At 49.4% G+C, this 25,321-nt stretch overlaps 6 protein-coding genes across 6 annotated transcripts; 2 read left to right on the top strand and 4 right to left on the bottom strand.

Annotated features, from left to right (window-relative positions):
- Positions 1-2,356: 2,356 nt before the first annotated feature.
- On the top strand, positions 2,357-2,668 carry BJ212DRAFT_1326621 (uncharacterized protein; the record flags this gene model as incomplete). The annotated part of the gene is made up of 1 exon (XM_041334607.1): positions 2,357-2,668. A coding segment is annotated over exon 1 (268 nt), but the record flags the coding sequence as incomplete, so codon positions are not given.
- A 389-nt stretch (positions 2,669-3,057) lies between these two features.
- On the top strand, positions 3,058-6,652 carry BJ212DRAFT_1533656 (CHAT domain-containing protein; the record flags this gene model as incomplete). Its single annotated transcript, XM_041341792.1, has 6 exons — positions 3,058-3,097; positions 3,156-3,306; positions 3,360-3,499; positions 3,547-3,644; positions 3,699-4,134; positions 4,185-6,652. The coding sequence occupies 6 exons, from the start codon at positions 3,058-3,060 to the stop codon at positions 6,650-6,652; spliced, it is 3,333 nt and encodes a 1,110-aa protein (XP_041197831.1).
- Positions 6,653-7,346: 694 nt separating this feature from the next.
- BJ212DRAFT_1326596 (UPF0220-domain-containing protein) lies at positions 7,347-8,317 on the bottom strand. The gene is made up of 3 exons (XM_041334606.1): positions 7,965-8,317; positions 7,634-7,909; positions 7,347-7,581 (listed from the first exon to the last, which is right to left on the bottom strand). The coding sequence occupies exons 1-3, from the start codon at positions 8,082-8,084 to the stop codon at positions 7,420-7,422; spliced, it is 558 nt and encodes a 185-aa protein (XP_041197830.1). The 5' UTR covers positions 8,085-8,317; the 3' UTR covers positions 7,347-7,419.
- A 224-nt stretch (positions 8,318-8,541) lies between these two features.
- On the bottom strand, positions 8,542-10,883 carry BJ212DRAFT_1424783 (uncharacterized protein). The gene is made up of 3 exons (XM_041337649.1): positions 10,642-10,883; positions 9,617-10,572; positions 8,542-9,562 (listed from the first exon to the last, which is right to left on the bottom strand). Exons 1-3 carry the CDS (start codon positions 10,676-10,678, stop codon positions 8,972-8,974), a joined length of 1,584 nt encoding a protein of 527 aa, XP_041197829.1. The 5' UTR covers positions 10,679-10,883; the 3' UTR covers positions 8,542-8,971.
- A 5,973-nt stretch (positions 10,884-16,856) lies between these two features.
- On the bottom strand, positions 16,857-18,360 carry BJ212DRAFT_1326576 (WD40-repeat-containing domain protein). The gene is given in 8 exon segments (XM_041334605.1): positions 16,857-17,239; positions 17,310-17,466; positions 17,532-17,784; positions 17,800-17,804; positions 17,842-17,921; positions 17,973-18,103; positions 18,158-18,255; positions 18,312-18,360. 8 exon segments carry the CDS (start codon positions 18,316-18,318, stop codon positions 16,972-16,974), a joined length of 999 nt encoding a protein of 332 aa, XP_041197828.1. The 5' UTR covers positions 18,319-18,360; the 3' UTR covers positions 16,857-16,971.
- Positions 18,361-21,219: 2,859 nt separating this feature from the next.
- BJ212DRAFT_1585194 (CHAT domain-containing protein) lies at positions 21,220-25,128 on the bottom strand. Its single transcript, XM_041342355.1, has 6 exons — positions 24,993-25,128; positions 24,784-24,934; positions 24,589-24,728; positions 24,483-24,541; positions 22,446-24,389; positions 21,220-22,380 (listed from the first exon to the last, which is right to left on the bottom strand). Exons 1-6 carry the CDS (start codon positions 25,030-25,032, stop codon positions 21,433-21,435), a joined length of 3,282 nt encoding a protein of 1,093 aa, XP_041197827.1. The 5' UTR covers positions 25,033-25,128; the 3' UTR covers positions 21,220-21,432.
- Positions 25,129-25,321: the final 193 nt, after the last annotated feature.

The raw sequence follows: 25,321 nt of genomic DNA, 5'->3' as shown, positions 1-25,321 counted from the left end.
TCGTGCGTCTTTAGTGCAGTCTTCACGACGTCGGGGTAAGACCCTAAAAGAATGACGATGTCGCGTACGTGTTGGGATGAAGCGAGAGAGGAAGTGTCGATCTGGGATGGAGGTGGCAGGGGGATGAGCGCTAGCCTCCGCGTTTGCAAGGACGAATACTTTTTGATCCGGTGGTCTCCATGCCAAGCACCTCAACAATATTTACCGTCAGTCCACCAAGTACTAAGTACCTCAGCACCTCCTGACCCTCCCTCTCAGCTCATCGTCGATCTGTGCCGTGTGCGCATGATTCCTGGTCTTGTTGTATGCGCTCCACATGTTTGATCTCGACAATTGGAGCTAGAACTAGCTCTCCTTGACTCAGAAGTGAGTGTCACACCATTGTCGTCGTCGAGGTAGACTTCCTATCCCACTCTAACCACAGCCTGAACGGAGCTGGTCATGAACTCCATGGCGTACCCGGGCGTGGGAGCACATGTTCTGTATCTGCCTTTGCCTGATAGGTACGTGCATTTGGCTATCACTATCTACGAATAGTGCTAAAATAAACCCACCAAAAGCTACCCATACCTATATCTCGTACTCTGTCAGGTTTATTCAGAGCATCATGACTTCTCGACCGCCATGACAATATTGCATCGGATTCCTTCATCATCGTATATTCCGCTTTTCCGTCACACTCTTCAATGATTCTACCCACTAGCCATCCATATTGCCCGCTTTTTGTCCTCGACTTGATCCCTTGTCCTACCACTCATTCTGCGTCACACAGCCTGTCCTCCATCCTGGTCAACGCATCATCTCGGAAGATCAATCATATATCAGAGTTGAAGGCGTCACTCCATATTACCCTCCAAACCTGTTTGGTGATCCTTACGTTGAATCTACAGTCACGAGTGGATAATTCACCTCCTTCCTTACATCCGCAGGCATCTACGTGTCCATCAATGTCGACTCGAGTAGACGCTGCAAGTCATCTCTCCGATTCCCGAGTCCCATCGTCCGATAGTTCTGTAGCGTGGGGCGATGCCATGATAATCCCAGAGACTTGATGGTACTTCTCTTGTGGCGTTGAAATATATTGACAGGATCATGATATAACCGAGGTGGTTTCCTGTCACCCTTCCTTAATCTGGTTCTGCAGCGGCTATGACATTACTTGTCATGCCTAACTGGAAGTCAGCAAATTCATAAGCGATACCTGTCGCAGAATTGACTTCCATGAGACGCTTGCTGCACTGCAATTTCGCATGAACGAGATATGAAATTCAGTTCATGAATATATGAATCAGAGTGATCCATCAGCATATGGAGAATGCGACCTTAGCATGGTGGTGAGAATAAGTATTTGCTGTGGGGCCTGAAGCAAGGACGAGCGTATCACTTTAAGTTTCAAAGTCTTGCTATTCTAGACAGCGGTTTCGCGGATTGTAAGTGTCGAAGTCACGAACCTGTGAAAGTGCACGTCCTCCAACACTCGAGTACTCTTAGGCAAACTCCTCTCAACCTTCTTCCAGATATCAGACTCATTCACCCGCTGCTCTTCTCCCCACGAAATAGTATGATTCGTCGCCATCTTCCTCGATGTCCGGAAAATCGCCTAGTCAGTCAAGGAATACTGTTGGTGGGATGTCATTCAATATGGTGACTCGCCCTACTTGAGCTGTGGGTGGACCATGCCGGCGATGTCGATCGTGCGTCACTCTAAATTCTTCACTTCCGAGCCAAGAAGACCTGATTGTGACTCCAATTGTCAAGCTCGAGCCGTAAGAGCGCGTGTTGCGACAGGACGAAAAATATGAGTAAATGATATATCCGGAGGGTTGATGGTGCTTCCAAACGGTGTAGATATGTCGAATGGTGGGACTCGGATGGCTGCCTGCCAGTATCTCCTTAGGTTCAAGTTTGACGGACAAGAATATTCCCGCGATGGACTTTGAGGTGTTTGGCACGGAAATAGAACGTGGAAACCACCAAACGAATAGCGAGATTAGATGTTAAGTGACCTACCTGGATTAACTCTCCAAGCTACAGTGACACAATTAACGAGCACACGGATCGACGATGAATTAAGAGGGGGTAGTGGTGTGGAAGACTAGTGGCATTGTCGAGGCGCTGAGCATGGAGTCATAATGGTCAAAGTAAGAATGAGGATAGGGAGGGAAAGGATCGATAAGAACGGGTGAGTGGCCCATCTATGAATTTCTATGATGTGTACTACCCGCAGGACTCGTGAACCGACTACAGTAGTGTTGAACTGTCTTCGGCAAACACCGAAAAGCGCTTGTGACTGTACTATAGTTTGCTGCTGCTGAGGAAAAGACGCCCTTGGTTCAATGTCAGACAACCAGGTATTGTAAAAAATTAATTGTCATGTTTGCAGCTCCTTGTTCATTATGTTCCAAGTTGCAGTTGGGACACTTTTCATCACTAGCTATAGGTCTATGGTCTGTGGCCGCATTCAGCTATCTCATATTGCGCTTGAATCCCTACTTGCCATGTTCTCGCAGCCCGTCCCTGATGTTTCCACAACTCCTCCCCATGCCACTATCAGCTCAATCGGACACGTCGTATACAATCGTTCGGCCTTTCTGTCCTTACTGGTTTCAGCGGTTTGTATCGCTTCCATTTGCTATTCTAGTGCCTTGGCGAATACACTCGATTCTCAATCTTGTCTTTGTGTGCCAAATAAGTGATACGACTCCCTGATATAAGTCCAGGAGTACAAGACGCTCTGAGACTCATGTGTCCCCTTCAACCTTGGCGGGTTACTTTCGCTGCAGACCGATTATTACATTCTCTACTTCCTCTGCAAAGCAGGCTCTCCCGCTAACATTATATAGCCGGGCGTCTTTCTCGGCATCTCATACCAGCGTTTATCGCCCTCGACAATATGGAAATGCACGTGCAGTATGACCTGAACCCTCGGGCCTGAACCTCTCCTCTCAGTGAACTCCATCCACATTGCCCATATCCCTGCCTTCATCTTCCTCTCATTCATTCCACACATCACTCGTCCCGTCCTTGATCCTTGCCATTGCGCTTCATCGCACCATCATGCCCAGTAGCCTAGAAAGCCGATGCATCAGACTTGAAGGTAAGTCACATCATATTACCTTCGTATCCTTTCCATGATCCTCACGATCTATCTACAGTCATCAGCGGAAAGAATCTTAAAGCCCCCTTGTGGCGCATTCCCGCTGGCATTTACGTATCCATCAATGTCGACTCCCGGAGACTCTGGAAATCGACCATCAGTGTCTTATCATCGGATGAATATGTAGCATGGGGGAATACTGTGACTCTGTAAAGTCCATGGAGACTCTGACACGACGCTAGAACTGATCTTCGGTTTGTAGATCATCACACGCCTCACCTGCACTATCAGTGGAGATCAGGGCATCCTATGAGGTCGATCGAATGCTAGGTAGTGGAGGGATCATCGGGAAACTTCAAATGTCATGGGATGAGCTGCTGGGTCATGGAGACGAGTCATTCGGTGAGCAACTTACTTCTCATTCACGCGCATATACTAACATTGCATAGATCTATTCTTCCCACCCATTCGTGGTGCCTGCCCTTCCCTCACGCTGAAGGCCGTCGTTGTACATGCTTGCGACGATCAGGACAGCGCACTGTCTGATGTGAGTGACGCTGGCTTCTGCTGTTAACTTTTTCTGATGGTGCACCAACTGTAGTCCCCCGTATACAGTGATATTGCTCGAGACACAGATGCAGGCCATGCACGATTTGCCGAATACGCGACGAGCGGGACGGTCTCTCACCTGAACGATGCTGTGCAGCATTTTCAGTTGGTTCTTAACCAGTGCCCGGTCGGCCATCCTGATCATGCAGCAGCTCTCACCAACCTCGCGAATGCCCGCCTTGAAGGCTACATTCGAAACCATCTTCAAGACATCGATACCACCGCTTCCTTCTTCCGCGAATCCCTTGCGTTGCGTCCGCAGGGTCATTCCGATCACGCATCATCCCTCCATGATCTCATTAGAGCATTGAATTGGCGCTACAGCAAGGAGTCCACCGCCATCTACATTGAGGAATCCGCGCAGCTGTGCTGCAAGCTGCTGCCCCTCTGTCCAGAGGGCACCTACCTTCGTAGCATCAGCGTAGACAGTGCGTTCAATTATGCGATCAACAATCTGCCAATCGACGCATCGATGAAGCCATTCACCTTCGACGAAACATGCTCGAGCTTTGTCTCATGGGCCAACAACACCGTCCAAATGCGCTTGACAAACTTTCATGGGCTCTCTTCATGCGCTTTACACAGTGCGGCGACATTGATGATATAGATGAGAGCATTCACCTTCGTCGTGAAGCTGTTTCTCTGTGCCCCACAGGACATTCTCATCGCGGCTCCTACCTGAACAACTTGGCCCTTTCACTCAAGAACCGCTTCGATCACCAAGGCAAACCCAATGACCTTGATGAGGCGATCACTTCGTTTGAAGAAACGCTGCGTCTGCGCCCTGTTGGGCATGAATTTCGTCACTTCTCATTGGACAACCTTGGGCTCGCCCTGATCACCCGTTTCAACAAACGCAATAACATTGATGACATTGCCCGAGCTATCAGCCTCCATCGCGAGGCACTCACGTTGTGCCCACCTGGGCATCCACATCGTGACATCAGACTTAACAATCTTGCCCTCGCGCTCCAAAACAGATATGTCAAAACATATGTCAGCGAGGATCTTAACGAGGCCATTAATTGGTATCGTGAATCCTTTCGGTTAAAGCGGCTTGACGATCCAGAGCGCCATGCAACTCTTTACAATTTGAGCTCGGCGCTCTGCTCTCGTTTCATGCAAACTCAGACAAATGAAGACGTCGAGGAGGCCATTCAACTTTGCCAAGAAGCGCTGGCGTCTCTGCCTTCACTGCACCCAGGCAGATCCAGGAGCTATGCATGGCTACAGATGACTTATCTGTCTCGTTACTGCATACAACACAATCCTGTTGATTTATCGCTTGCAGTGGAGAACTTCAGGCTGTCGTCGCAGCACCCCACTCAAGGATTCCCAGAACGCATCATTCAGGCATATAATTGGGCCATTGCAGCGGAGCAGCATGGACATGAATCCGCACTGGAGGCCTACTCGACATTTTTCGAGCTTCTGGATGCTCATTTAGCAACACGATCATCGGCGACTTCACGACGCGAAGCTGCGGCGGCGTTTCGTGATATTTCAAGACTGCCTGTAGATGCAGCATCGTGTGCCATACGTCGTTCCAATGTTCAACACGCAATCGAACTGGTAGAGCAGGGTCGTGGCCAGCAATGGTCGCTCGCCTCTCGACTCAAGACTCCAGTTGAAGACCTCGAGTCAGCAAATCCGACACTGGCACACAAATATTTGGAGCTGAGCAAGTGTGTTTCAAGTGCTGCACAGAGTTCTGCAACCATCACCGACAGAACTGCTGCTGATCGGGCAGCAACAGAGTACAGGAGACTTGCAAAGCAATGGGAGAACGTGGTAGCTGAGATACGTAATCTTCCGGCGTTCTCGCGGTTCCTGCTTCTACCTTTGTACGAAAACCTGCAAGCGGCAGCACGTCATGGCCCGGTCATTATCCTCATTGCCAGTCAATATTCGTGCAGCGCCGTCATCGTCCCGACATCAGGAGACCCCCATCATATTTCGTTGCCGTCTGTCTCTCTCACAGAACTGAATAATCTTAAAGAACGCTTCGCCAGGGCAATACGACACGCGTCTATCATGGGCCCAAAAGTACCGCGCAACGATCTAATAGTTCTTTTGCGGACAGTGTGGGACGTGATCATGCTACCCATCGTCAACGTACTCGAGAACGTCCTCGATCTAAAGCACCGCTCTCGAATCTGGCTGTGTCCTACTGCAGCTTTCACGTCTATTCCTCTCCATGCGGCTCACCCCTTCCAAACAAAGGCAGATGGCTCTAAGGAGCCATGCCTGGAGGATCTCTATATCTGCTCTTACACGCCGACACTTTCGGCTTTGGTCAGATCTAGACAGATGATGAAGAGGCGTGTCACTCCGTCCTTCGCGACAATCGGACAAGGTCAACCGGGTGCAGGGAAAGGCAAGGCGCTCTTGGCTGTCGACAGCGAGCTCGAGCTTGTCCATAAGTTAGTCCCTACAACAGCCAACCATACGACTGTTTCTGGGGATGCAGCGACACGAGCAGGTGCACTCCGAGCTTTGGAAGAGAACACCTGGGTGCACCTCGCTTGTCACGGAAAGCAGGACCCTACGCAGCCTTACAATTCGCATTTCGTCATGAGAGATGAACATCTGACGCTGCTTGATATCATGGAGAGAGACATTCCGCATGCCGAGTTCGCATTCTTATCCGCTTGTCATACCGCCGTTGGCGATGAGGAAACGCCCGACGAGGTCATTCATCTCGCAGCTGGTCTCCAGTTTTCAGGGTTCAAGAGTGTCATTGGCACGCTGTGGGAAGTCAACGATGCTGTCGCAAAACACGTCGTCGAGGCGTTCTACAAATATATGTTCATGGATTTGAAGGATGGTGCCGGTAGTGTGATGGACTGTACGAGGGCGGCCTGGGCACTCAACCGTGCTACACATGCTGTGAAGACGAAAGTGCCGCTCGAGCAGAGGATGGTTTTCATTCACATCGGTGTGTAGTTCTACGTCGTATTGCTCTCGTCTGGTGCATATTACAAGTTGTTGATCTGCGATCCTCTTCCACCTTTTTTTTTTGTAAAAGTGACCCTGGTATTCTTGCGCTCCAGCTACCTCATTTTCGTATACTCTTTCGTGTCTTTACCGACTAGAATGTTTTCATCAAAAAATTTTGTATACTACTCGACTCGTTTGCAGCCTCGTCTTGAGTATTTAGATAGTACAAGCCCAATCAAGCCGAACGCCATCCAGTCATACCATCTTTCAAACTTTCAACTATAAGCATAGAACCTCGACTAGTAACCACTGCCAATAACATCAACGTCAAGTTAGAAACAGGGGTCATCTACCTCATCCGTGCAAACTTGCGCACCTATCGAAGTTGGTAGTTTTATCAATCCCGGATGGGCCCATCTGTGCACTGTTTAGTATCCTCTTCAACACCAGTGCTGAGGCGTGGGTTCTAACACTTGGACGTTCCTATCGGTCGTCCATTTGATCTAACATAACTTCAAACATTCGAGCTTTGTTCGGTTTGGCGCTCGCTCAACAGCTGAGCGAAAAAGCCCGCTGAAAGAAATCGTTGTGGGACCGCTCACCTTCGAAGACACATCGATACACAAGTGGATACCTGTGGCTCTCTCGATCGTCTGTCGAAGTCGATTCTCAAGTTGCCGCCTACCATCGCACCAGCGAGAGTCGCAAAAGAAAGATACATATTCACAGCTACACTGAAAAATTCAACAACATCAATGAAACTGCATCCGTTACTAAAGCGTAAGGCTATAATCATATTCCGTCTGCGCACTTTGTGCAATCCAAAGCACAACTGACGACAGCATCAAGGCCACGTTCTGCGATACGTTGGCATAGCCGTAGTATGTGTATTGTTCGGGGTAATCCATCATGACGTATTTCAGCACAAGAAGAGACTAGATGGAACATTGAATATTTGGTGGCGTCAGAAGAAACATCAAGGCTTACCACGCTCCCCGCGAGTCCACCAGCCATGAAAGCAAATCCAATGAATAGGAAAAGGCGTGCCCTCCACACAGCTGAGGAGTCTCCATAATCATCCCCTCTAATCCTATCCTTGTCGATCAAGTTGATGATGAGCATACCAAGGAGCGAGCAGAAGCCCGGCACCCAATCAACGAACTGCACATGCACAGGAGGCGGAATTTGGGGGTCCTCATAAGGCGGGTGAGCATGTGCGGACAAGATGGCAGCATCAAGGAAAGTCCAATTTGCAAGTGCGAACTGCGGAAGGGCATGCAATTAGCATCAGGGCAGTCGGTGGAAGAAGCGCACAGACCAAAGCGCCTGCGAGGTAAATGCCAATAGTCCGGCGATGCTTTCCGAAGTTCAAGTTGAGATCTGGAAATGGGTTTAAACACACCCTACGAGGGTCATAGTCTGAGCGAGGGAGCGACATGAGTGGTGGAGACAAGCTTGCAGTTGCATACTCTTTTGCTGTGTTGGTCACAGGCGGTCATCGGATCCGTGGGAAATTACTTGTTAAACAGCGAACAGCGCATCAGGACAGCGTTATATATTAGATTCTTATCTATATATTCTGGTTATGGCGTAGCAGTGTCAGACGCTCCTCAAAACATTAACCCAATATTATAATGGACACAGTGATTCAATATTTGGAGCCTGCCAGCCATATACTAGCGTTTGGTATCACCTTTGTACGGGTTCAATATTTCAGGGTTAGGGTCGGAACAACGTTTCTGAGGAAACCGTCTCCGTGGACACCTCATGTCATGCAGTACCCTTACCTCTCCCCAAACGCTCCAGACTGAAACGTTCATGGGAATCACTCGTCTACTCTTTCTTCCTACTAAAACAATACATTTCCTGAGTCAATTTCGCACTTGCATCCAAAACCTTTCGTTCAGCGTACAACACATGTTGACGATAGCAAGGTCTCCAATCCAAAGACTATATTCTGCTGTGCAACTCGGTAGGTACAACCGTAAAGATCTTTAAAGTTACAACAACAGGGTATCTTCGTGATGTGCGGGGCGGTATGAATGGGGTGGGGGTACGTAAAATCGTCAAGAGTGGACATAAGTGAGGGATGGTGGTAGCGCACGAAGGGTATTGTGCGTGGAATGATGTGAGTATGCACATAAAAACCCATGTATAATTACAGCTAATTCAACAACATTGTATCCACAGAAACCAAGATCAAACATGGAAGAAAAGGTGAGCGCGTGCGGACGTGGATGTGGATGTGATGAAGAGGTGATTTTACAGGTGTCCGATGAAAATAAAGTCCAAGGCCGATGACGCCAGCGTACATCGGTTAAGAGCTCAGAATCCGGCAGGTCCCACTAGCATGTTGTCAAAGTTGAACAACTGCTCAAACGTATCGTGCCCTTGCACCTCGAGCGGATATTGGTTTGCCTCCATTGACGATGCGTCAAAGGAGCAAGGCGCGTAGTCAATGTTGAATGCCGACGGGTGCTGGCTCATAGACACCAACTCCCCTCCGCATCCTGGCATACCGAGCTGAATTGGAGGGATAGCACTCAGGTCGAACTCGTCTCCAACAAGAAGGTCACCGTGGCTTTCCCACGCGCCTTGTCCTTCCCAAGAATACGATTCGGGGTACCCGAAGTGCACATTATCCAGAGGCGATCCAGACATGGGTGAATCTATTTCTGCTTCATTCAGGCATGACGCACTGTCTAGATCACGCGGTGCCTCGTGGTACGAGAATGCAGGAGGCATGCAATTTATGGGTGTATAAGGGCCGGAATGCGGGCCGGACGAAGCGGATGTTATCGACGACGCTGGGGAAACCATTTGTTGACTGGCGTGCAGCATGGACATATCGGTGGAAATCGACAGAGGATGAGGCGCAGATGGGTTCTCGAACATCCCATGGTAGAATCCATTGGCCTTGGGCGCTATTGTTAGCCTGGACTCAAGTTCGGACGTAAATCGGGTACTCACATCAAGGCCTGACACATAGGCGTTAGGGTGTGAAAACTGCTGTTGGGGAAAGAAATCGAACTGTGACGATGATGAATTCAATCCATGGTCCGGATGCGATGCGCGGCGGCTGATCATCGGCAACAGCGATGGCGATGTCGGGCACGAAGGCATGTAAACCGTCGGAACTTGGATTGTCTGCCGAGTAGGCGGGGGAGTGGGAGCGGACGCAGAACGGCCATGCTTCATCACCGTCGGAGGCGATAATGGAAGCACAAAGGAGATGCTGCTCTCACAATCTGTCTCGTGCTCAAACTCGCCTCGCTTACTCTTCTTCCCCTTCTTGTCCTTCGATCGCTGGGGGCGATATACGTAATTCGGGTACATCTGCTCGTGCTCCTTCTTCTTCTCCTTCGCCTGCTCTTCCCAGTACAGCCGCTCCTCTGCAGAAAGCGCTTTCCACTGCTGACTGATCGTTTTTGACAGATCTGCCTGTCGCTGCTTCTTCGTTGGTGCATCAGCGTATGCTGCTGATACTGCCTCCTCTTGAGCTTGTTGGCGCTCCTCACAGCACTTCCTGCGGAAGAGGATGAAAGCATTTTCAGGGCGTTTGATGTAATCTTCATCGCCTTTTCGTGGTCTACGCTCGATGTCGCTGCATATCGACGACTTGCGGCGTTTGTGCGATGATGGTGATGCAGGCCCAGAAGATAAGGTATTGAATGATGATGTCGAGGAGAAGACCGAAGTCGATCCTGAAGATGATGACGAGGGAGATACAGGGGAAAGAGTGCGAACGAGAGTGGAGTGTGAAGGGGTGAGCGTGAGCTTCCGGAGATCTGGCTCAAATGGTGAATCAACAGGCGATGAGTAAGGACAGGTTTCGTTTTGATCAATAGGGAAAGTGAAGGCGCGCGGCGTCGGGGAAATAATAGCCAAGGTAGGCGGTTGAAGGGCATCTGTAATCACCTCAAGTGCTGTTGAGGTGAGTGATTAGCATCGAATATGGAGGAACAATGAGCTAATTGTTGAATAAAGGGGCTTACATTGAGAAGGGGTATCGTGTGTGCGGAACGCAGGCATGATTGTTGTGTCTCGAGGACCGCGAACAATGGCTGCTAAGGTGAGTGAACGGTTCTGAAAGGGGGGAAATAATGGGAAGGAAGAAGGGGATGGCTGATGATGCGGTGGAATAATAGGTTTCGCTAGGCCGTGGCACGCGGCTACTGAACTGTTTTTCTTTGTCTCACAAAGCGCGCTATCGAGCAAACAATTGGGCGAGTGGGGCACACAAAGCGAAAACAATACGGACCGCCCGTTATATACCATGATCAATTCGAAGATCGAAAAGTTCCGTATGAACTTAAATGCTACATCCGTTTGAAGGAGGACGCTTTGACTGTATTGGGATACTTTCATTTCGCGGTGCTCCGAATTTGGGGGAAACAATGAGAGGGAAGCATCTCTCCGCTTATGCAATCCAGTAACCAAATACCGCATAAACACATTTCTTATTGTCTTTCCGCCGAATTTGCTGGCTTCCTCGGCCGGCGATATCCCCCAGACTATCTAATCACAGATTATTGACCCCGTTTTTCCCTCCCCTTGTATACCCACGCAGAATTCAGTCCTTCCATTCACCTGTCGTCTTCCCGCGGCATCATGTGTCACCCTCCGCTGACGGTTCCGTCCCTCTGGCATCCCATCTTTAATATTCACGGACCATGCTGAATGGCCATACCATAACGCCTCCTTTACCCGCCAGTATGATGCCGGCCCTTTACGTTTTCACATGCTGGAGCGCTGAAAGGGCTATTCTTGGATTATCTTCCTCGACGTTAAAGATTCCATTCTAGGTATGCAAGACCCGTAAACTTGTATATGCCACGCTCGATTAGGCAACTATGAAGATTGACTCGACTTCATATCTCGAGGGAAAGGAAGGTCTAGCTGGATTCTACGGAGACCTGCGTGGTGGCTATACATTCGTCGTCCTACCCCCCTTCTCGGTTGTAAAGGATTAGCATCGAACGCGGTGGCGCTGGAGTCATACTAGCGAAAGCTATTTTCCGTGCGATCCATTTTGCTTATTTCCGCCATCTACCCGCCAATCAAGCATACCGCGCGTCCTTGTCCCGCTCACCTGTGGGTCATGCGGCTGCACAGCAAGGACTTTAAACTCCAACTTGAGACGTCATCAGACCAAGCGCTGAATAGTAAGGACCTCCTGTCATTTACCCCACATTGATGTACGTATCCTAGTACTCGCTTTGGCTAAGCCCCGTGTGGTCGTACATTGCAACGAAACGTTAGACGGAATATTATAACACCATTTGGACAGCCTCCAGAAAGGAAATACATGTACCCTTTGCCCTGCCCTCTATCATAACACGTGTAGCCCACTACACCAACAACTCGGTACAATGTATTGAACATTCTGGGAATATTTTCAACCTGCAGGTCGCTCGGTGGATGTGCGAGGGAACCCCTCCCGCCCAACGCAGACCAATTCCGCTTTTCGCCCCTTACAGCCGACCACGTGTGTGCGCTGATGCTTCTTTGTCCATTCTTCACCGCGGATATAATTATACTCATCCGTCAGAGAGCCTTCAGTCAAACCTCAACACTCGGTGGGATACAAGTATACCACAGTGAGAATGTGTTTTTCTGTCAAGTTGGACCTGAATCCTCCTGTACCACGCGCGCCAGGAGAGGTCGGACCATCCCACTTTCCCCACAGTCTAAAGTGCGTCATCGGCTTAGAATGCCGTACGTACTGTTCCTAGGGTTACACCGCCCACTTGCTGTACTTGAGCTCGGAGACTTGAAATACGGATCACAACTTGAATTCAACGTACAGCTAACGTCAATGTCTCGTCGGAGCATATCCACTCTCCTCATCCTCGTAAGCTATCCTCGGACTTGGAGGGTCGCTGAACCACCGTGGTCGGCAAAAGTGCGGCTCATCCCATTACCAGCCACGCCAACGTTTCGGGATATCGGTTAAGGCGGTCCGATAATATTCTGGAATATCTTTTCAAGTTAATATCAAGAAAACACTCCCGCCTTTGAATGTCGGGACGAAATCCGGAGAAATGCGAAATATTAGCGATGATGATGCGCACTCACTTCCTTTGACGTGACACGGTGGGAATGACGCGGATCGCGGAACTGAATGTCTTATGCAGCGGAGTCATCTGAAGGACTCTGAATCATAACTCAATTTGATCTTCCTATAGACAATGAGCGAAGCATGTACCGCTGTGAGGCTGAGGATGAACAATCACGCCTCTGATAAGGGATGATAGACTCTTCATACGATACGCTAATTAAGATAGGATTTATCTATTCATTCGGGAATGAGTCAGGATGACACAAGGACAAAGCAGTCATCAAGCGATCTGAATCACGGTAGTGGACGAAGCGAAGATGGCCCCCGACGAAGGGCTCGCCTGATATCGATAGGATTCAGACTGCAAAAGCTCGTGGCGTATCTAATTACCTATTAATCCACGATGCAGCAGCGAAGGCCCGTCTTATGCTGGTAGCTGACGTAGATATCAACACGAGGCAGCCATGCGGCAAGTCATACCAATGCGTCCAAAATTCATTTGCTGTTCTTCAGTTGAACCTAGGTACCTCTCATTGCCAGCTCTCTACGGAAGCCAACAAAAGGGGACGATGACGAAGACGCACGCAATTGATTGATCTGACGACTGGCGCCAACAAAGCAAGCTAATCGCAGGCGTAGATCATGTATGTATGCGGATATAAGGGGACTTGTGCGTGCCTTCGCCCGCCTCGTGCCCGGTGACGGGCATATCGGGGCAATATGCGTGCAATGGGGTCTGCCCGGCTGATCGTGGCAACCCTTGGTTTGTACCTGAGAAGGCTGGGACAAATTCTTGTGCAGTCGAGGACGTCGAGTAAAAAAACCATGCATTGTGTGAACAATTAGCATATGACCGTGCACAATACTTCATGAGTCAGTAAGCCATTTCAAGACATTTGATCATCCTGACGCCACGGGCATTCCAGAATCTGAATCTACTACAGAAGTCTTCAATCAATCTGGGTTGCCATTTTTGCCACGATAACCACAAGACTCACGAGTCATATCCAGCGAACAATGATACACTCTGTTCACCGGTGTCACCTACGCTAGACACATTCCGAGTCAAGTGAGAGAGAAGCGCAGGACAATGAGCGACTTCACGCTGGAAGTTGGAAATAGGTGCATGTGGGTTTTAGAAGGGCCATGATTCTGCGGTGATAACGAGGAGAGATGGCAGCGGTTGATAATGGCAACACGGAATCTTGAGTGTGGTGTTCTATGAATGCCGTCTGAGGAGTCAGATAGCATATTAATGAGGATTACCGCCTTCTTTGTCGGGGGTGCGGATTGTGACTCGATAGCGAACATGGGTCTTCTTTTCTTCCCATTTTGCTATTCCACGGAGCTGAGTGGTTTATTGCCAAGGTGGGCACACTCCCTCTTTGGATATGACAATGGGCACAGCACACGTTCGTATCCAGAGAGGGGTGCAACAGGAAACCAGTCATCTTCTGGCTGCTATATCACAGAAAGTTGCTAGTCCGAGGGCGCAAACTCCTCAATTATTCATGCCGCCGGTAAGGATCGAGGGGCTTAACTATCGAGTCGCCGACATACGTGGGAAGCCATCACCAAGTATTAATTTGTGACGGAGCAGGCAGTGCCGCGCTCAACACAGATATACCCATTGCAGTGAACAATGTCAGATCTTTTAAAGATCGATTGGGCGCATATGATACGACGTGTCAGTATTTCATAGATATAACTCACAGTTGTGTAGCAGGACATGCTGCGTCACCAGTGATCAGAACCGGTCGAATTTAGAAAAGCTAGAAGTAAGCCTAGCTGACGGAAAACGATGGACATGAAAGTGATGAATCAGAAGCCCTTAGCTACGTTGTGACCGGCTGGAACACACTCACTAGTGCTACCCATTTTGCAAATTTGCCACATAGTTGAAGGGGGACAGAATGTTAACTGATCATGGCGCCACATCCTGACAAGGCAGCCAGGTTCGGTGGACTCGGAATCATCATGATCTTGGACCATAAGGGCATGTAAGGCCGATGTGATCCGACCCGTGACTCCATAAAATTGTTCCAAATACATTACCGACCAATGGAAGACGTCTGCGGATCTGTAATACTTGCAAAAGCGGCTGCTTCAAAGGCTCATTAGTGCTCGATATGTCTCGTTGGGCGCTGTGAATGATTCCGAGGGTTCTTGGTTCAGGAGAACAGTGAACGGAACTCCATTGGATGACTAAGCCGACACACGTATGCTGAGATCGAATGTTTTTCGTCTGCTAGAACCCATCCATGACCCTTTTCTCGTTCCTACCTTCGACGTTCTGAGAATTGTTCCTGTATTTCTTCCAAGACAGGCCTGATTACTACGAACAAGCATCCGAGACCCCGAGCTGGCCAATGATTACGATGTCCAAAGCTTCTTCAAACCAGAACTGTTCCGAAATAAATCACTGCATTTTCCATTGGCCGAACGATTGCATTGCATGTTCATCTATCAAACAAACTCTATGGACGGTTTGGAGCCTGGCCGACCCCTTCTCGATGCCAAGCTTAACGTCACTTGCCAGTGACAGGATGCGAACAGGCGGATCCAGCTCTATGTATGTAGCATAACGTACGAACCACTTCTTACGCGTCTTGACTCTCTGCTTGGTCCAATCAGCAGCGCACCTATACGAGCTTGACAACTGTGATCTACTGTTTTTTTTCCACGACGAAACCATCAGAACACGACATCGGGGTCAACTTCACTGTTATTCGGCTACTCCAACCGGATCCAACATGCGACCCTCCTGGCTTACATCGATACTGAAACGAACTTCATCGAGAGCGACTATCTCGAAATGAGGGTTCAACGAGAGCCCATTGAACGAGCTGGTTAATGGAGCAGCCAACTTCTTTTGCATAAAACGTCCATTAATGGACATTCAAAGGGAGCACTATAACGAGTTAGCGTGGCGGCGTTCTAGCCGGTCACGAATACACGTGTAACATCGCCGCCTTCTTTACGCTGCGAATATGGCGGCCTCTTCTCACTGTCCGTCACCGATGACTGCGGTGACTATGTATTTACCGGGCTGTCGTTTACGGTGCCGAATGGCATTGTGGGAGTCGGTGTCCTACAGGTCGAAAACGATACTTGCGGTGGCATGCTCACTGTCTTCCTGGTGCGATACGGGTGAATTCAGATGGTGCGCAGGTGCTCTCGCATCGACTTCTTACTCATACTTGCTTTCGCCAGGCAAAATATGATCACTTGCATTGTGCAAGCTCGAATGCCATTGGCTTCGGTGAATGACGGCCGACCCTCATGGTGGTGTCATAAATATTAAAATAGACAAACCATGGTTGCCGCGGATTAATCGCCCGTTTTTTTTAATTGTGTTCAGGTAGCCGACAGTGTTTCAGAGATTGGACTGATACTGGCATCTAATTGTTGCTGCCTGCTATGCTCTGCGGTACCCAACGAGTTGGTCCAACGTAAATTTCCGTTTGCCATTTGAATTTTTGCCTGAACCACATTGCAGATATCGGATTCTTGAAATTCGTGAGTCCTCCCCACTCGTCCAAGAACCGCGACATTCGCCAGGGGTGCGACGAATTGGAAAAATCTAGAATCAGCGGAACCACCTGAGAGAAGGGAAGGGATCGATAAGGTTTGATTTTGATAACTGTGCAGAAGTCCAACCCTTCATTGATGGGTACCACAGTGTCGGGTCACAATAACTTGAAACGGCGGACGAAAGGCATTTGATTGGCGCCCAATACCAACCGAATTGTATGGTCAGTTTGTTATGATCTTCAAGAGAGACGGCGGCGCTCGGCGCTCGGTTGCTAAGGTATGTAATGATTCTACTTGTCCGATGCGTTTTAAGATGCAATGGATCTACAGTATTGACATTATGCAAGCATTTCTCTTGCAATGGACTTCGCCTGAGTAACATATTAGATGGTTGACAGTTGAGCGCCTAGAACAGTGCATTCTGGTAAGGTTACGTTGCCTTGAACTGGAGAACATTGGTGAATCTCAGCTTGATGGCAAACTTAAGCTTGAGAAGAGAGTCTAATCGGATAAGGATCCATTTTGTCGATGCCGCACTCTGCACTGCGCCATGTACATTGCAGACATCAGGCGTACTAACTCACGTCACGTTGAACCATGCTGGCGGGCTGAAGTGGCAATTCATTAGCACAAAATGTAATACATCACGACGTTCAGTAGTGTTCTTCATCAACCAGTCGTCCTAGGCTGTACAAGAAAAAGGTTCATCAATCGGTACATGGAGATAATATCAAGCAAGAAAAAAATCACGCACCTTGACCTCGTCGCCAACCTTGCGCACCCAAACTGCTCTGACTGTACCACCTTCTTTTTTCAAGCCTTCATCCCCCTCGTCCCATGTATAACTCACACCCACTGCTAGACGTGTGCCATCGCAGTTGAACGCGATACTGGGAATCGCAGACGCATATTTCGGGTACTGTCTAAGCCGTTTTTTGACCTTATGATCCCAGATGGAGACGGTGCCGTCTGACCCTGCAGATGCGAATGTATTGTGTCTGATCGCATGGTATGAGCAATAAGTGTGAACTGATCAACTACGGTCGAGAAGAACGAGAAGACACATACACTGGGTGAAATGCGAGTGCATTAACTGGCCAGACGTGATCCACATCCTCGATATTTTGTCTGTGGCACTTGAACGCATATTTCTTATCCTGGATTTCTGGACTCGGATCAAAGTACTCCACGCCGATGCGGCCTTCCACAGAGCCGATCGCATAACCTAGGAGTGAGTGAAACCATAAAGCACGTTACCCTTAAACACGAAAGGAATAAGCATAGACTCACCCTGTCCATCAGCCATGCACGCTAAACTCCTCGTCATGAATTTCAAACTGCTTTCTCTTGTCTGCGCGGGCTCGGACATTCGTCGTACGTCATATATATGGAACAAGCGCGAGGCCATGGAGACAACAAGCGTATTGTTCACTACGTCCATGTGGTAAACGCGTTCAGGGAGCGCATGATCCGATACTTCTGCTTTTGGTGTGCGGGGATCCCAGAAACGAAGCGATTGGTCCCATGAGCCAGAGATGAGTGTATCTGATAGGCAATAGTTGAAAGGAATTTAAGAATATAGGGATAAGATACGCACTGATTTCACGTGCATAAGAGAGCGCAGAGACCGAGTTGGAATGTTGACCCAGAGAAGTCACCCTTTCTGTTGTGAGATCAAGCCTGTGAGAAGAGTCAGCGTCATTCTTGAGGAAATAAAATGGGGATACGCACTCCCGCACTCCAGTATCCAAGCATCCACTGTAGGCATGGGTCGAGTCGCCGAACAGACAGGAAAGGACGGCTGCGCGATGGTCAAATTTGGCTTTTTGTTCGTTCGTGGCTACATCATAGAACCGTACAGTCTGGCGATGTGTGGTTAAATCCCGGCGGACTGAAAAAGATAGATGGAAGCTCACAGTGTCCCAAGCAGATACCAGGAGATGGTCAGGGTTTGTCGGGGAGAAGCGTACCTGGGATACGCTGTCGAACGGAGGTGATGAGAGTTCCACTTGATCTACACATGTCCTCAGTGAGATAGATACACATTGTCAAGGAAAAATATAGACTTACCAGCCATGTACAGAGATACTAGAGCAGACGCCGAGACTGCAAAGAAAGTTATGCGCGCAGAGACACAGCCACTGCATGCACAGGCGTGGTCACGTGAGGACAGTCTGTACCACTCGGATGCAGACGATCAGTCGGTGATTAATTGATTCGATATCGATTGACGCGAAGTAACTATATTCGACTCACCTGTCGCGTCAGTATCTAACTGCAGGGACCTAACGTCCCAAGGCCAAACTCCGTTACCTATGTAGGTACTTGGATATATCGCAGTCTGCGATCAGCAAGGGTTCTCGGGCGCTCACTGGCACTAGTACTCAGCCCGCTTGTATTTAAGTCGACTGCAGCAAATATTGCCTCGAGGCTCGGGTCAAGGGTAGCCTGTTGTTATTTAAACGCCGTGGGACCCACCTTTTCCCGAACTACCTCAACGCGCACCGTTCTCACTGACTCTATCAGCTCCACGACTTGTGCATTCATGGGATGTGCAGTTCCTGCAGAATGCGCACATCCCACGGATGCAATTGCTGAGGAAGGCTCGTGGCTATCTGGCCCTGCAGGCAAGGGGAAACTAACTATCACTCACACTACTGCTAAATGGTTCCATGACATGGGAGGGTTCGCTTCATTTTATTGTTTTGAACATCACCGAGAAGCCCACCGTCGCCATGAAAAGGTTTTTTTTCCACCATCGCCCGCGACCTGGTTGATCATCGTGGTTGTAATAGATGCATTGGACGAGAGTGACGGAGTCGAAACACGATGCTATCTTCTCCGTATCCTTGCTGGTAAACTGGCTGTTTCCCAAATTACTGGACCTCTCTCAAACTTAAACATCCGTATCGGAGCGTGCGAGAAGCGGCACCGATAGTGTCGGTGTCACTTCTCGCATGCTTCGCGATATCGATAGCGAGGTTGGAGAGGCTTAGCGTATCCTGACGGATGTCCACGGACGACATTCCAATAAAAGTTGCGGAGAGCGACATCTACGCTTACATATCGAAGGAGCTGGGGCCCCTCGCATTTTGTGGCAGGGATTTTGAAGCCCTAACTGATGGCCTGTTCGAATGGGCCTGTCTTGCTTTTGAATCCATCAAAAACCCCTTCCTGATGTATCTCCAGTTGATTGCTTCGACCTTGTAGCAACTCGCAATCCTGTCCATCGCAGCATGCTGTTGCACGATATGTATCACCTCATTTCGACAGAAATCATGTACAGGGACCAAACCGCAAATACTAGGCACCAGCAGGTTTGACTACGAAGGCGCTTGAAACATTTCGCTCCGTGATGGGACGAATACCGGGCACGGCCGAAGCATTCTCGTTAGATTCCTTGAACGCATGCGGCGCCATTTTGCAGACGAAGGCAACCGTTACGATGCGGATGTTGTGATCAAATGTGTGGATTCCCTCAGCGGTACCACCAACTCATGCATTCCCCCATATCTATCCTACTCCTGTCGATTTTGACCTGCGCACGTACGAACACCAATTTTCGACACGAAGCTCGCAGAGGAAGTAAAATTGTTCTTCGACAACGCACGACTTCTCTTCTGGATCGAATCACTGGCCTTATCAACGCGCACAGTGGCGCAGTTACCGACCTTCCGCCCATCGCCCAATGGCTCAAGGTGAGTACATGGTTACTGAATGTCAGAGATCGTGCTTACGCGCAAACGCAGAGCCATTCCGAATTCAAAGATATCTCACCCATTGCAATGGACGTGCAGAGGTTCATACAAGTCTTTGGTGGCATCATTTAACACAGCACACCACATCTGTACGTATCAGTCTTGTCCGTGGTGCTTTCGATGACCTAGTCATGCAGGAGCTAAGCTGCAAGGGTGACTGTATGCTGTATATATGCTTGTGTCACTAATACGCATGATCTTTTTTAACAGAATGACATCCTAGGTTCGTCTTCTAGCCCAGATACCCGCCAAATCCTCATTCATGTGATCCCCTCCATCTACCTTCACTATAGCTACGACTTTGGTCCTCTATCATCATGCATCCATCTTATTCGGACCATCTCAACAGGGTGTACTAGTTGATACTGAGATATCTCTGCCCTCATGCTCGAAGGCAGCCCACATCCTTATCCATCCCTCTGTCAGCTCATCAATCCCTTCCTCGATCCCCTCCGAATTCCCTGTCCTCCGTCTCTTCTTATCTGGTGGTCTCAACGCTAAGCACCTCGACAATATTTATCGTCAGTCCACCAAGTACTAAGTACCTCAGCACCTCCTGACTCCCCCTCTCAGCTCATTGTCCATCCGTGCTGTGTGCGCATGATTCCTGCTCTTGTTGTATGCGCTCCACATGTTTGATCTCGAAAATTAGAGCTAGAACTAAGTCTCCTTGACTCAGAAGTGAGTGTCACACCATCGTCATCGTCAAGGTAGACTTCCTATCCCACTCTAACCACAGCCTGAACGGAACTGATCATAAACTCTATAGCGTGCCAACAACAGTATTCCTTGACTGGTGACGCACTTTTTCGCTTGATATCTGAATATCGAGAAAGATGGAACAGTGCAGAACATATTTTAAGGAAAAGGACGGGGGAAGAATGAGTTTCGTATCTGGAAGAATGTCCAGAGGTGTTCGTCAGGGAGTACTCGGACGTGGGAGCACGTGTTCTGTATCTGCCGGGCATATCGAAGGAATAGGCGGAAGGTTATCAGTGTTATGTTGAGCCCTGTTGCATTGGCGTGACTCAGTGCAATGAGGGACTTACTAGACGGCAGTTGAAGTCAAGCACAGGGCGACCGGAGCATTAAACTGGCCGACGAATATTAGATGGTCGATTTTCCCTTACAATGGTAGTAGAAACGAGAAGTATCGAAGATACTCCTGCGATGAGTCAAACTCACCAGTGCTTTCGATCGACGGCATTCCTTCCTGGCACATCCCGCATAATGAACCACCAACATATAATCGAGCATTTAATAAATCTGCGAAAGACTCTAGAGTAGGCGATAGCACGATAGGGGATGCGAAACAGGAAGAGTATGACTCGGAGGGTGATCCTACAATCGGCAGGTGCTACACCGCAATGAAAAAAAATACAAGGGTACAGTAAAGGTGCACTGACACATGAAAGCATTACGACATAAGAGAACTACACACCGATATGAATGAAAACCATCCTCTGCTCGAGCGGCACTTTCGTCTTCACGGCGTGTGTGGCACGGTTGAGGGCCCAGGCCGCCCTCGTGCAGTCCATCACACTACCGGCACCATCCTTCAAATCCATGAACATATATTTGTAGAACGCTTCAACGACGTGTTTTGCGACAGCATCGTTGACTTCCCACAGCGTGCCAATGACGCTCTTGAACCCTGAAAACTGGAGACCAGCTGCGAGATGAATGACTTCGTCAGGAGTTTCCTCATCCCCGACGGCGGTATGACAAGCAGATAAGAATGCAAACTCGGCGTGCGGAATGTTTCTCTCCATGATATCGAGCAGCGTCAGATGTTCATCTCTCATCACAAAATGCGAATTGTAAGGCTGCGTAGGGTCCTGCTTTCCGTGACAAGCGAGGTGCACCCAGGTGTTCTCTTCCAAAGCCTGGAGTGCACCTGCTCGTGTTGCTTCATCGCCAGAAATAGTGGTACGGTTGGCCGTCGCAGGGACGAGCCTATGGACAAGCTCGAGCTCGCTGTCGACAGCCAAGAGCGCCTTGCCTTTCCCTGCACCCGGTTGACCTTGTCCGATTGTCCCGAAGGATGGAGCGACACGCCTCTTCATCATCTGTCTAGATCTGACCAGAGCCGAAAGTGTCGGTGTGTAAGAACAAATGTAGAGATCCTCCAGGCAAGGCTGCTTGGAGCCATCTGCCTTTGTTTGAAAGGGGTGAGCTGCATGGAGAGGAATAGACGTAAAAGCTGCCGTTGGACACAGCCAGATTCGAGAACGGTGCTTTAGATCGAGGACGTTCTCGAGTACGTTGATGATGGGTAGCATGATCTGGTCCCATACTGTACGCAAGAGGACTATTAGATCGTTACGCGGAACTTTTGGGCCCATGATAGACTGCGTGTCGTATTGCCCTGGCGAAGCGATCTTTAAGGTTATTCAGTTCTGTGAGAGAGACAGATGGCAAGGGAACATGATGAGGGTCTCCTGACTGTCGGGACAATGATGGCGCTGCACGAGTATTGACTCGCAATGAGGATGATGACCGGGCCATGACGTGCTGCCGCTTGCAGGTTTTCGTACCAAGGTGGGAGCAGGAACCGCGAGAACGCCGGAAGATCGCGTATCTTAGCTACCGCAGCTCCCCATTGCATTGTAAGCCTCCTATACTCTGTTGCTGCTCGATCAGCAGCAACTCTGTCGGTGATGGTTGCAGAACTCTGTGCGGCATTGTAAACGCGCTTGCTCAGCTCTACATAATCGTGCGCCAATTTTGAATTTGCTGACTCGAGGTCTTCAACTGGAGTCTTGAGTCGAGATGCCAGGGACCATTGCTGGCCACGGCCCTGCTCGACGAGCTTCACTGCGCGTCGTAGATTGTCATGGCGGATGGCACACGAGGCTGCATCTACAGGCAGTGATCTGGCATAATGGAAGGCAGCGGCAGCTTCGCGTCGTGAAGTCGCCGACGATCGTGTTGCCAAATGAGCATCCAGAAGCTCAAAAAATATCGAGTAGGCCTCCAATGCGGATTCATGTCCATGCTGCTCCGCTTCAAGGGTCCAATTATATGCCTGAACGATGCGTTCTGGGAATCCTTGAGTGGGGTGACTCGATGACAGTCTGAAGTTCTCCACTGCAAGTGATAAATCAACAGGATTGTGTTGTATGCAGTAACGAGACAGATAGGCCCTCTGTAGCCATGCATAGCTCCTGGATCTGCCTGGGTGCAGTGAAGGTAGAGATGCCAGCCCTTCTTGGCAAAGTTGAATGGCCTCCTGGACGTCTTCATTTGTCTTCATTTGTATGAAACGAGAGCAGAGCGCTGAGCTCAAACTGTAAAGAGTTATATGGCGATCTGGATCGTCATGCCGCTTTAACCGAAGGGATTCACGATACCAATCAATAGCCTCGTTAAGATCCTCGCTGATATCCAATTCGTCATATCTGGTTTTCAGTGCGAAGGCAAGGTTGTTGAGCGTGGTGTCACGATGTGGATGTCCAGGTGGGCGCAACGTCAGTGCCTCGCGATGGAGGCTGATAGCTCGGGCGATGTCATCAATGTCGCCGCGTTTGTTGAAACGGGCGACCAGGGCGACCCCTAGGTTGTCCAGTGAGAAGTCACGAGATTCGCGCCCAACAGGGCACAGACGCAGCGTTTCTTCGTACAAAGTGATCACCTCATCAAGGTCGTTAGGTTTGCCTTGATAATCGAAGCGGTTCTTGAGTGAAAAGGCCAAGTTATTCAGGTAGTCGCTGCGATCAGAATGTCCTTCGAGGCACAGAGAAACGGCTTCACGACGAAGGTGAATGCTCTCATCTATATCATCAATGTCGCTGTGTTGTGTAAAGCGTAGGAAGAGAGCCCATGAAAGTTTGTCAAGTGCATTTGGACGGTGTTGTTGGCCCATGAGACAAAGCTCGAGCATATTTCGTCGAAGGTGAATGCCTTCATCAGATGTGTCGATTGGCAGATTTTTCATCGCGTAATCGACCAAACTGTCTATGCCGATGCTACGAAGGTAGGTGCCCTCCGGACAGAGGGTCAGTAGCTTGCAGCACAGCTGCGCGGATTCCTCAACGTAGATGGTGGTAGACTCCTTGCTGTAACGCCATATCAATGCTCTAACGAGATTATAGAGGGATGATGCATGATCGGGGTGACCCTGCGGACGCAATGCAAGGGTTTTGCGAAAGAGGGATGTGGTAGTACCGATGTCTTGATGATGGTTTTCAATATAGCCATCAAGGCGGGCATACGCGAGATTGGTGAGAGCTGCTGCATGATCAGGATGGCCGACCGGACACTGGTCAAGAACCAACTGAAAATGCTGCACAGCATCGTTCAGGTGAGAGACCGTCCCGCTCGTCGCGTATTCGGCAAATCGTGCGTGGCCTGCATCTGTGTCTCGAGCAATATCACTGTATACGGGGGACTACAGTTGGTGCGCCGTCAGCAAAAGTTAACAGCAAAAGTCAGTGTCACTCGCATTAAACAGTGTGCTGTCCTGATCATCACAGGCATGTACAACGACGGCCTTCAGCGTGAGGGAAGGGCAGACATCACGAATAGGTGGGAAGGATAGATCTATGAGATGTTAGTATATGCGCGTGAATGAGAAGTAAGGTACTCACCGAATGGCTCATCCCCATAATCGAGCAGCTCATCCCACGAGATTTGAAGTTTCCCGATGATCTCTCCACTACCTAGCATTCGATCGACCTCATAGGATGCCCTGATCTCCATTGATAACGCAGGTGAGTCATGCGATGATCTACAAACCGAAGATCAGTTCTCGCGTCGCGTCAGAGAGCCTCCGTGGATGTTACAGAGTCAAAGTATTCCCCCATGCTACAGATTCATCAGATGATAAGACACGGATAGTCGATTTCCAGCGTCTCAGAGAGTCGACATTGATGGACACGTAAATGCCTGCAGGTATGCGCCCAGAAGGGACTTGGAGATTATTTCCGCTGATGACTGTAGATAGAGCATGAGGATCATGAAACGGACGTGAGGGTGATATAGAGCGACTTACATTCAAGTCTGATGCATCGGCTTTCAGAGCTACTAGGCATGATAGTACGACGAAGTGAAATGACGAGGATCGAAGATGGGCCGAGCGGTGGGCGGAATATATGGGAGGGGGAGTTCAGTGAGAGGAGAGGTTCAGGGTTCGGGTGCACGTGCATTTCCATATTGTCAAGGGCGATAGACGCCGGTATGATATACTGAGCACGAGAAAAACGGCCGGCTATGTAGTGTTAGCGGGAGAGCCTGCTCTAAAGAAGTACAGAATGTAATGAGTGGTCTGCAGCGAAAGTAGCCCACAAAGGGGACATGCGAGTCTCAGAGCGTCTGGTAACG

This window comes from Suillus subaureus, assembly GCF_016647635.1.
Source record: "Suillus subaureus strain MN1 chromosome Unknown BJ212scaffold_4, whole genome shotgun sequence".
NCBI classification, from domain to species: Eukaryota; Fungi; Basidiomycota; class Agaricomycetes; order Boletales; family Suillaceae; genus Suillus; species Suillus subaureus.
The sequence above is the reverse complement of the archived record's forward strand: the minus strand, read 5'-3'. Positions and strand labels throughout refer to the sequence as shown.

Coding starts and splice junctions, on each gene's coding strand:
- BJ212DRAFT_1326596 (XM_041334606.1), bottom strand. CDS start 8,084: ATGTCGCTCCCTCGCTCAGACTATGACCCTCGTAGGGTGTGTTTAAAC. Junction 7,910..7,964: donor TTTACCTCGCAGGCGCTTTG/GTCTGTGCGCTT, acceptor GCCCTTCCGCAG/TTCGCACTTGCAAATTGGAC. Junction 7,582..7,633: donor GTGGACTCGCGGGGAGCGTG/GTAAGCCTTGAT, acceptor TGTTCCATCTAG/TCTCTTCTTGTGCTGAAATA.
- BJ212DRAFT_1424783 (XM_041337649.1), bottom strand. CDS start 10,678: ATGCCTGCGTTCCGCACACACGATACCCCTTCTCAAT. Junction 10,573..10,641: donor ACACGATACCCCTTCTCAAT/GTAAGCCCCTTT, acceptor TCACCTCAACAG/CACTTGAGGTGATTACAGAT. Junction 9,563..9,616: donor CCTATGTGTCAGGCCTTGAT/GTGAGTACCCGA, acceptor ATAGCGCCCAAG/GCCAATGGATTCTACCATGG.
- BJ212DRAFT_1326576 (XM_041334605.1), bottom strand. Junction 18,104..18,157: donor TGGTATCTGCTTGGGACACT/GTGAGCTTCCAT, acceptor ACACATCGCCAG/ACTGTACGGTTCTATGATGT. Junction 17,922..17,972: donor TTGGATACTGGAGTGCGGGA/GTGCGTATCCCC, acceptor CTCTTCTCACAG/GCTTGATCTCACAACAGAAA.
- BJ212DRAFT_1585194 (XM_041342355.1), bottom strand. CDS start 25,032: ATGCCTAGTAGCTCTGAAAGCCGATGCATCAGACTTGAAT. Junction 24,935..24,992: donor CCGATGCATCAGACTTGAAT/GTAAGTCGCTCT, acceptor CTCTATCTACAG/TCATCAGCGGAAATAATCTC. Junction 24,542..24,588: donor TTATGGGGATGAGCCATTCG/GTGAGTACCTTA, acceptor AACATCTCATAG/ATCTATCCTTCCCACCTATT.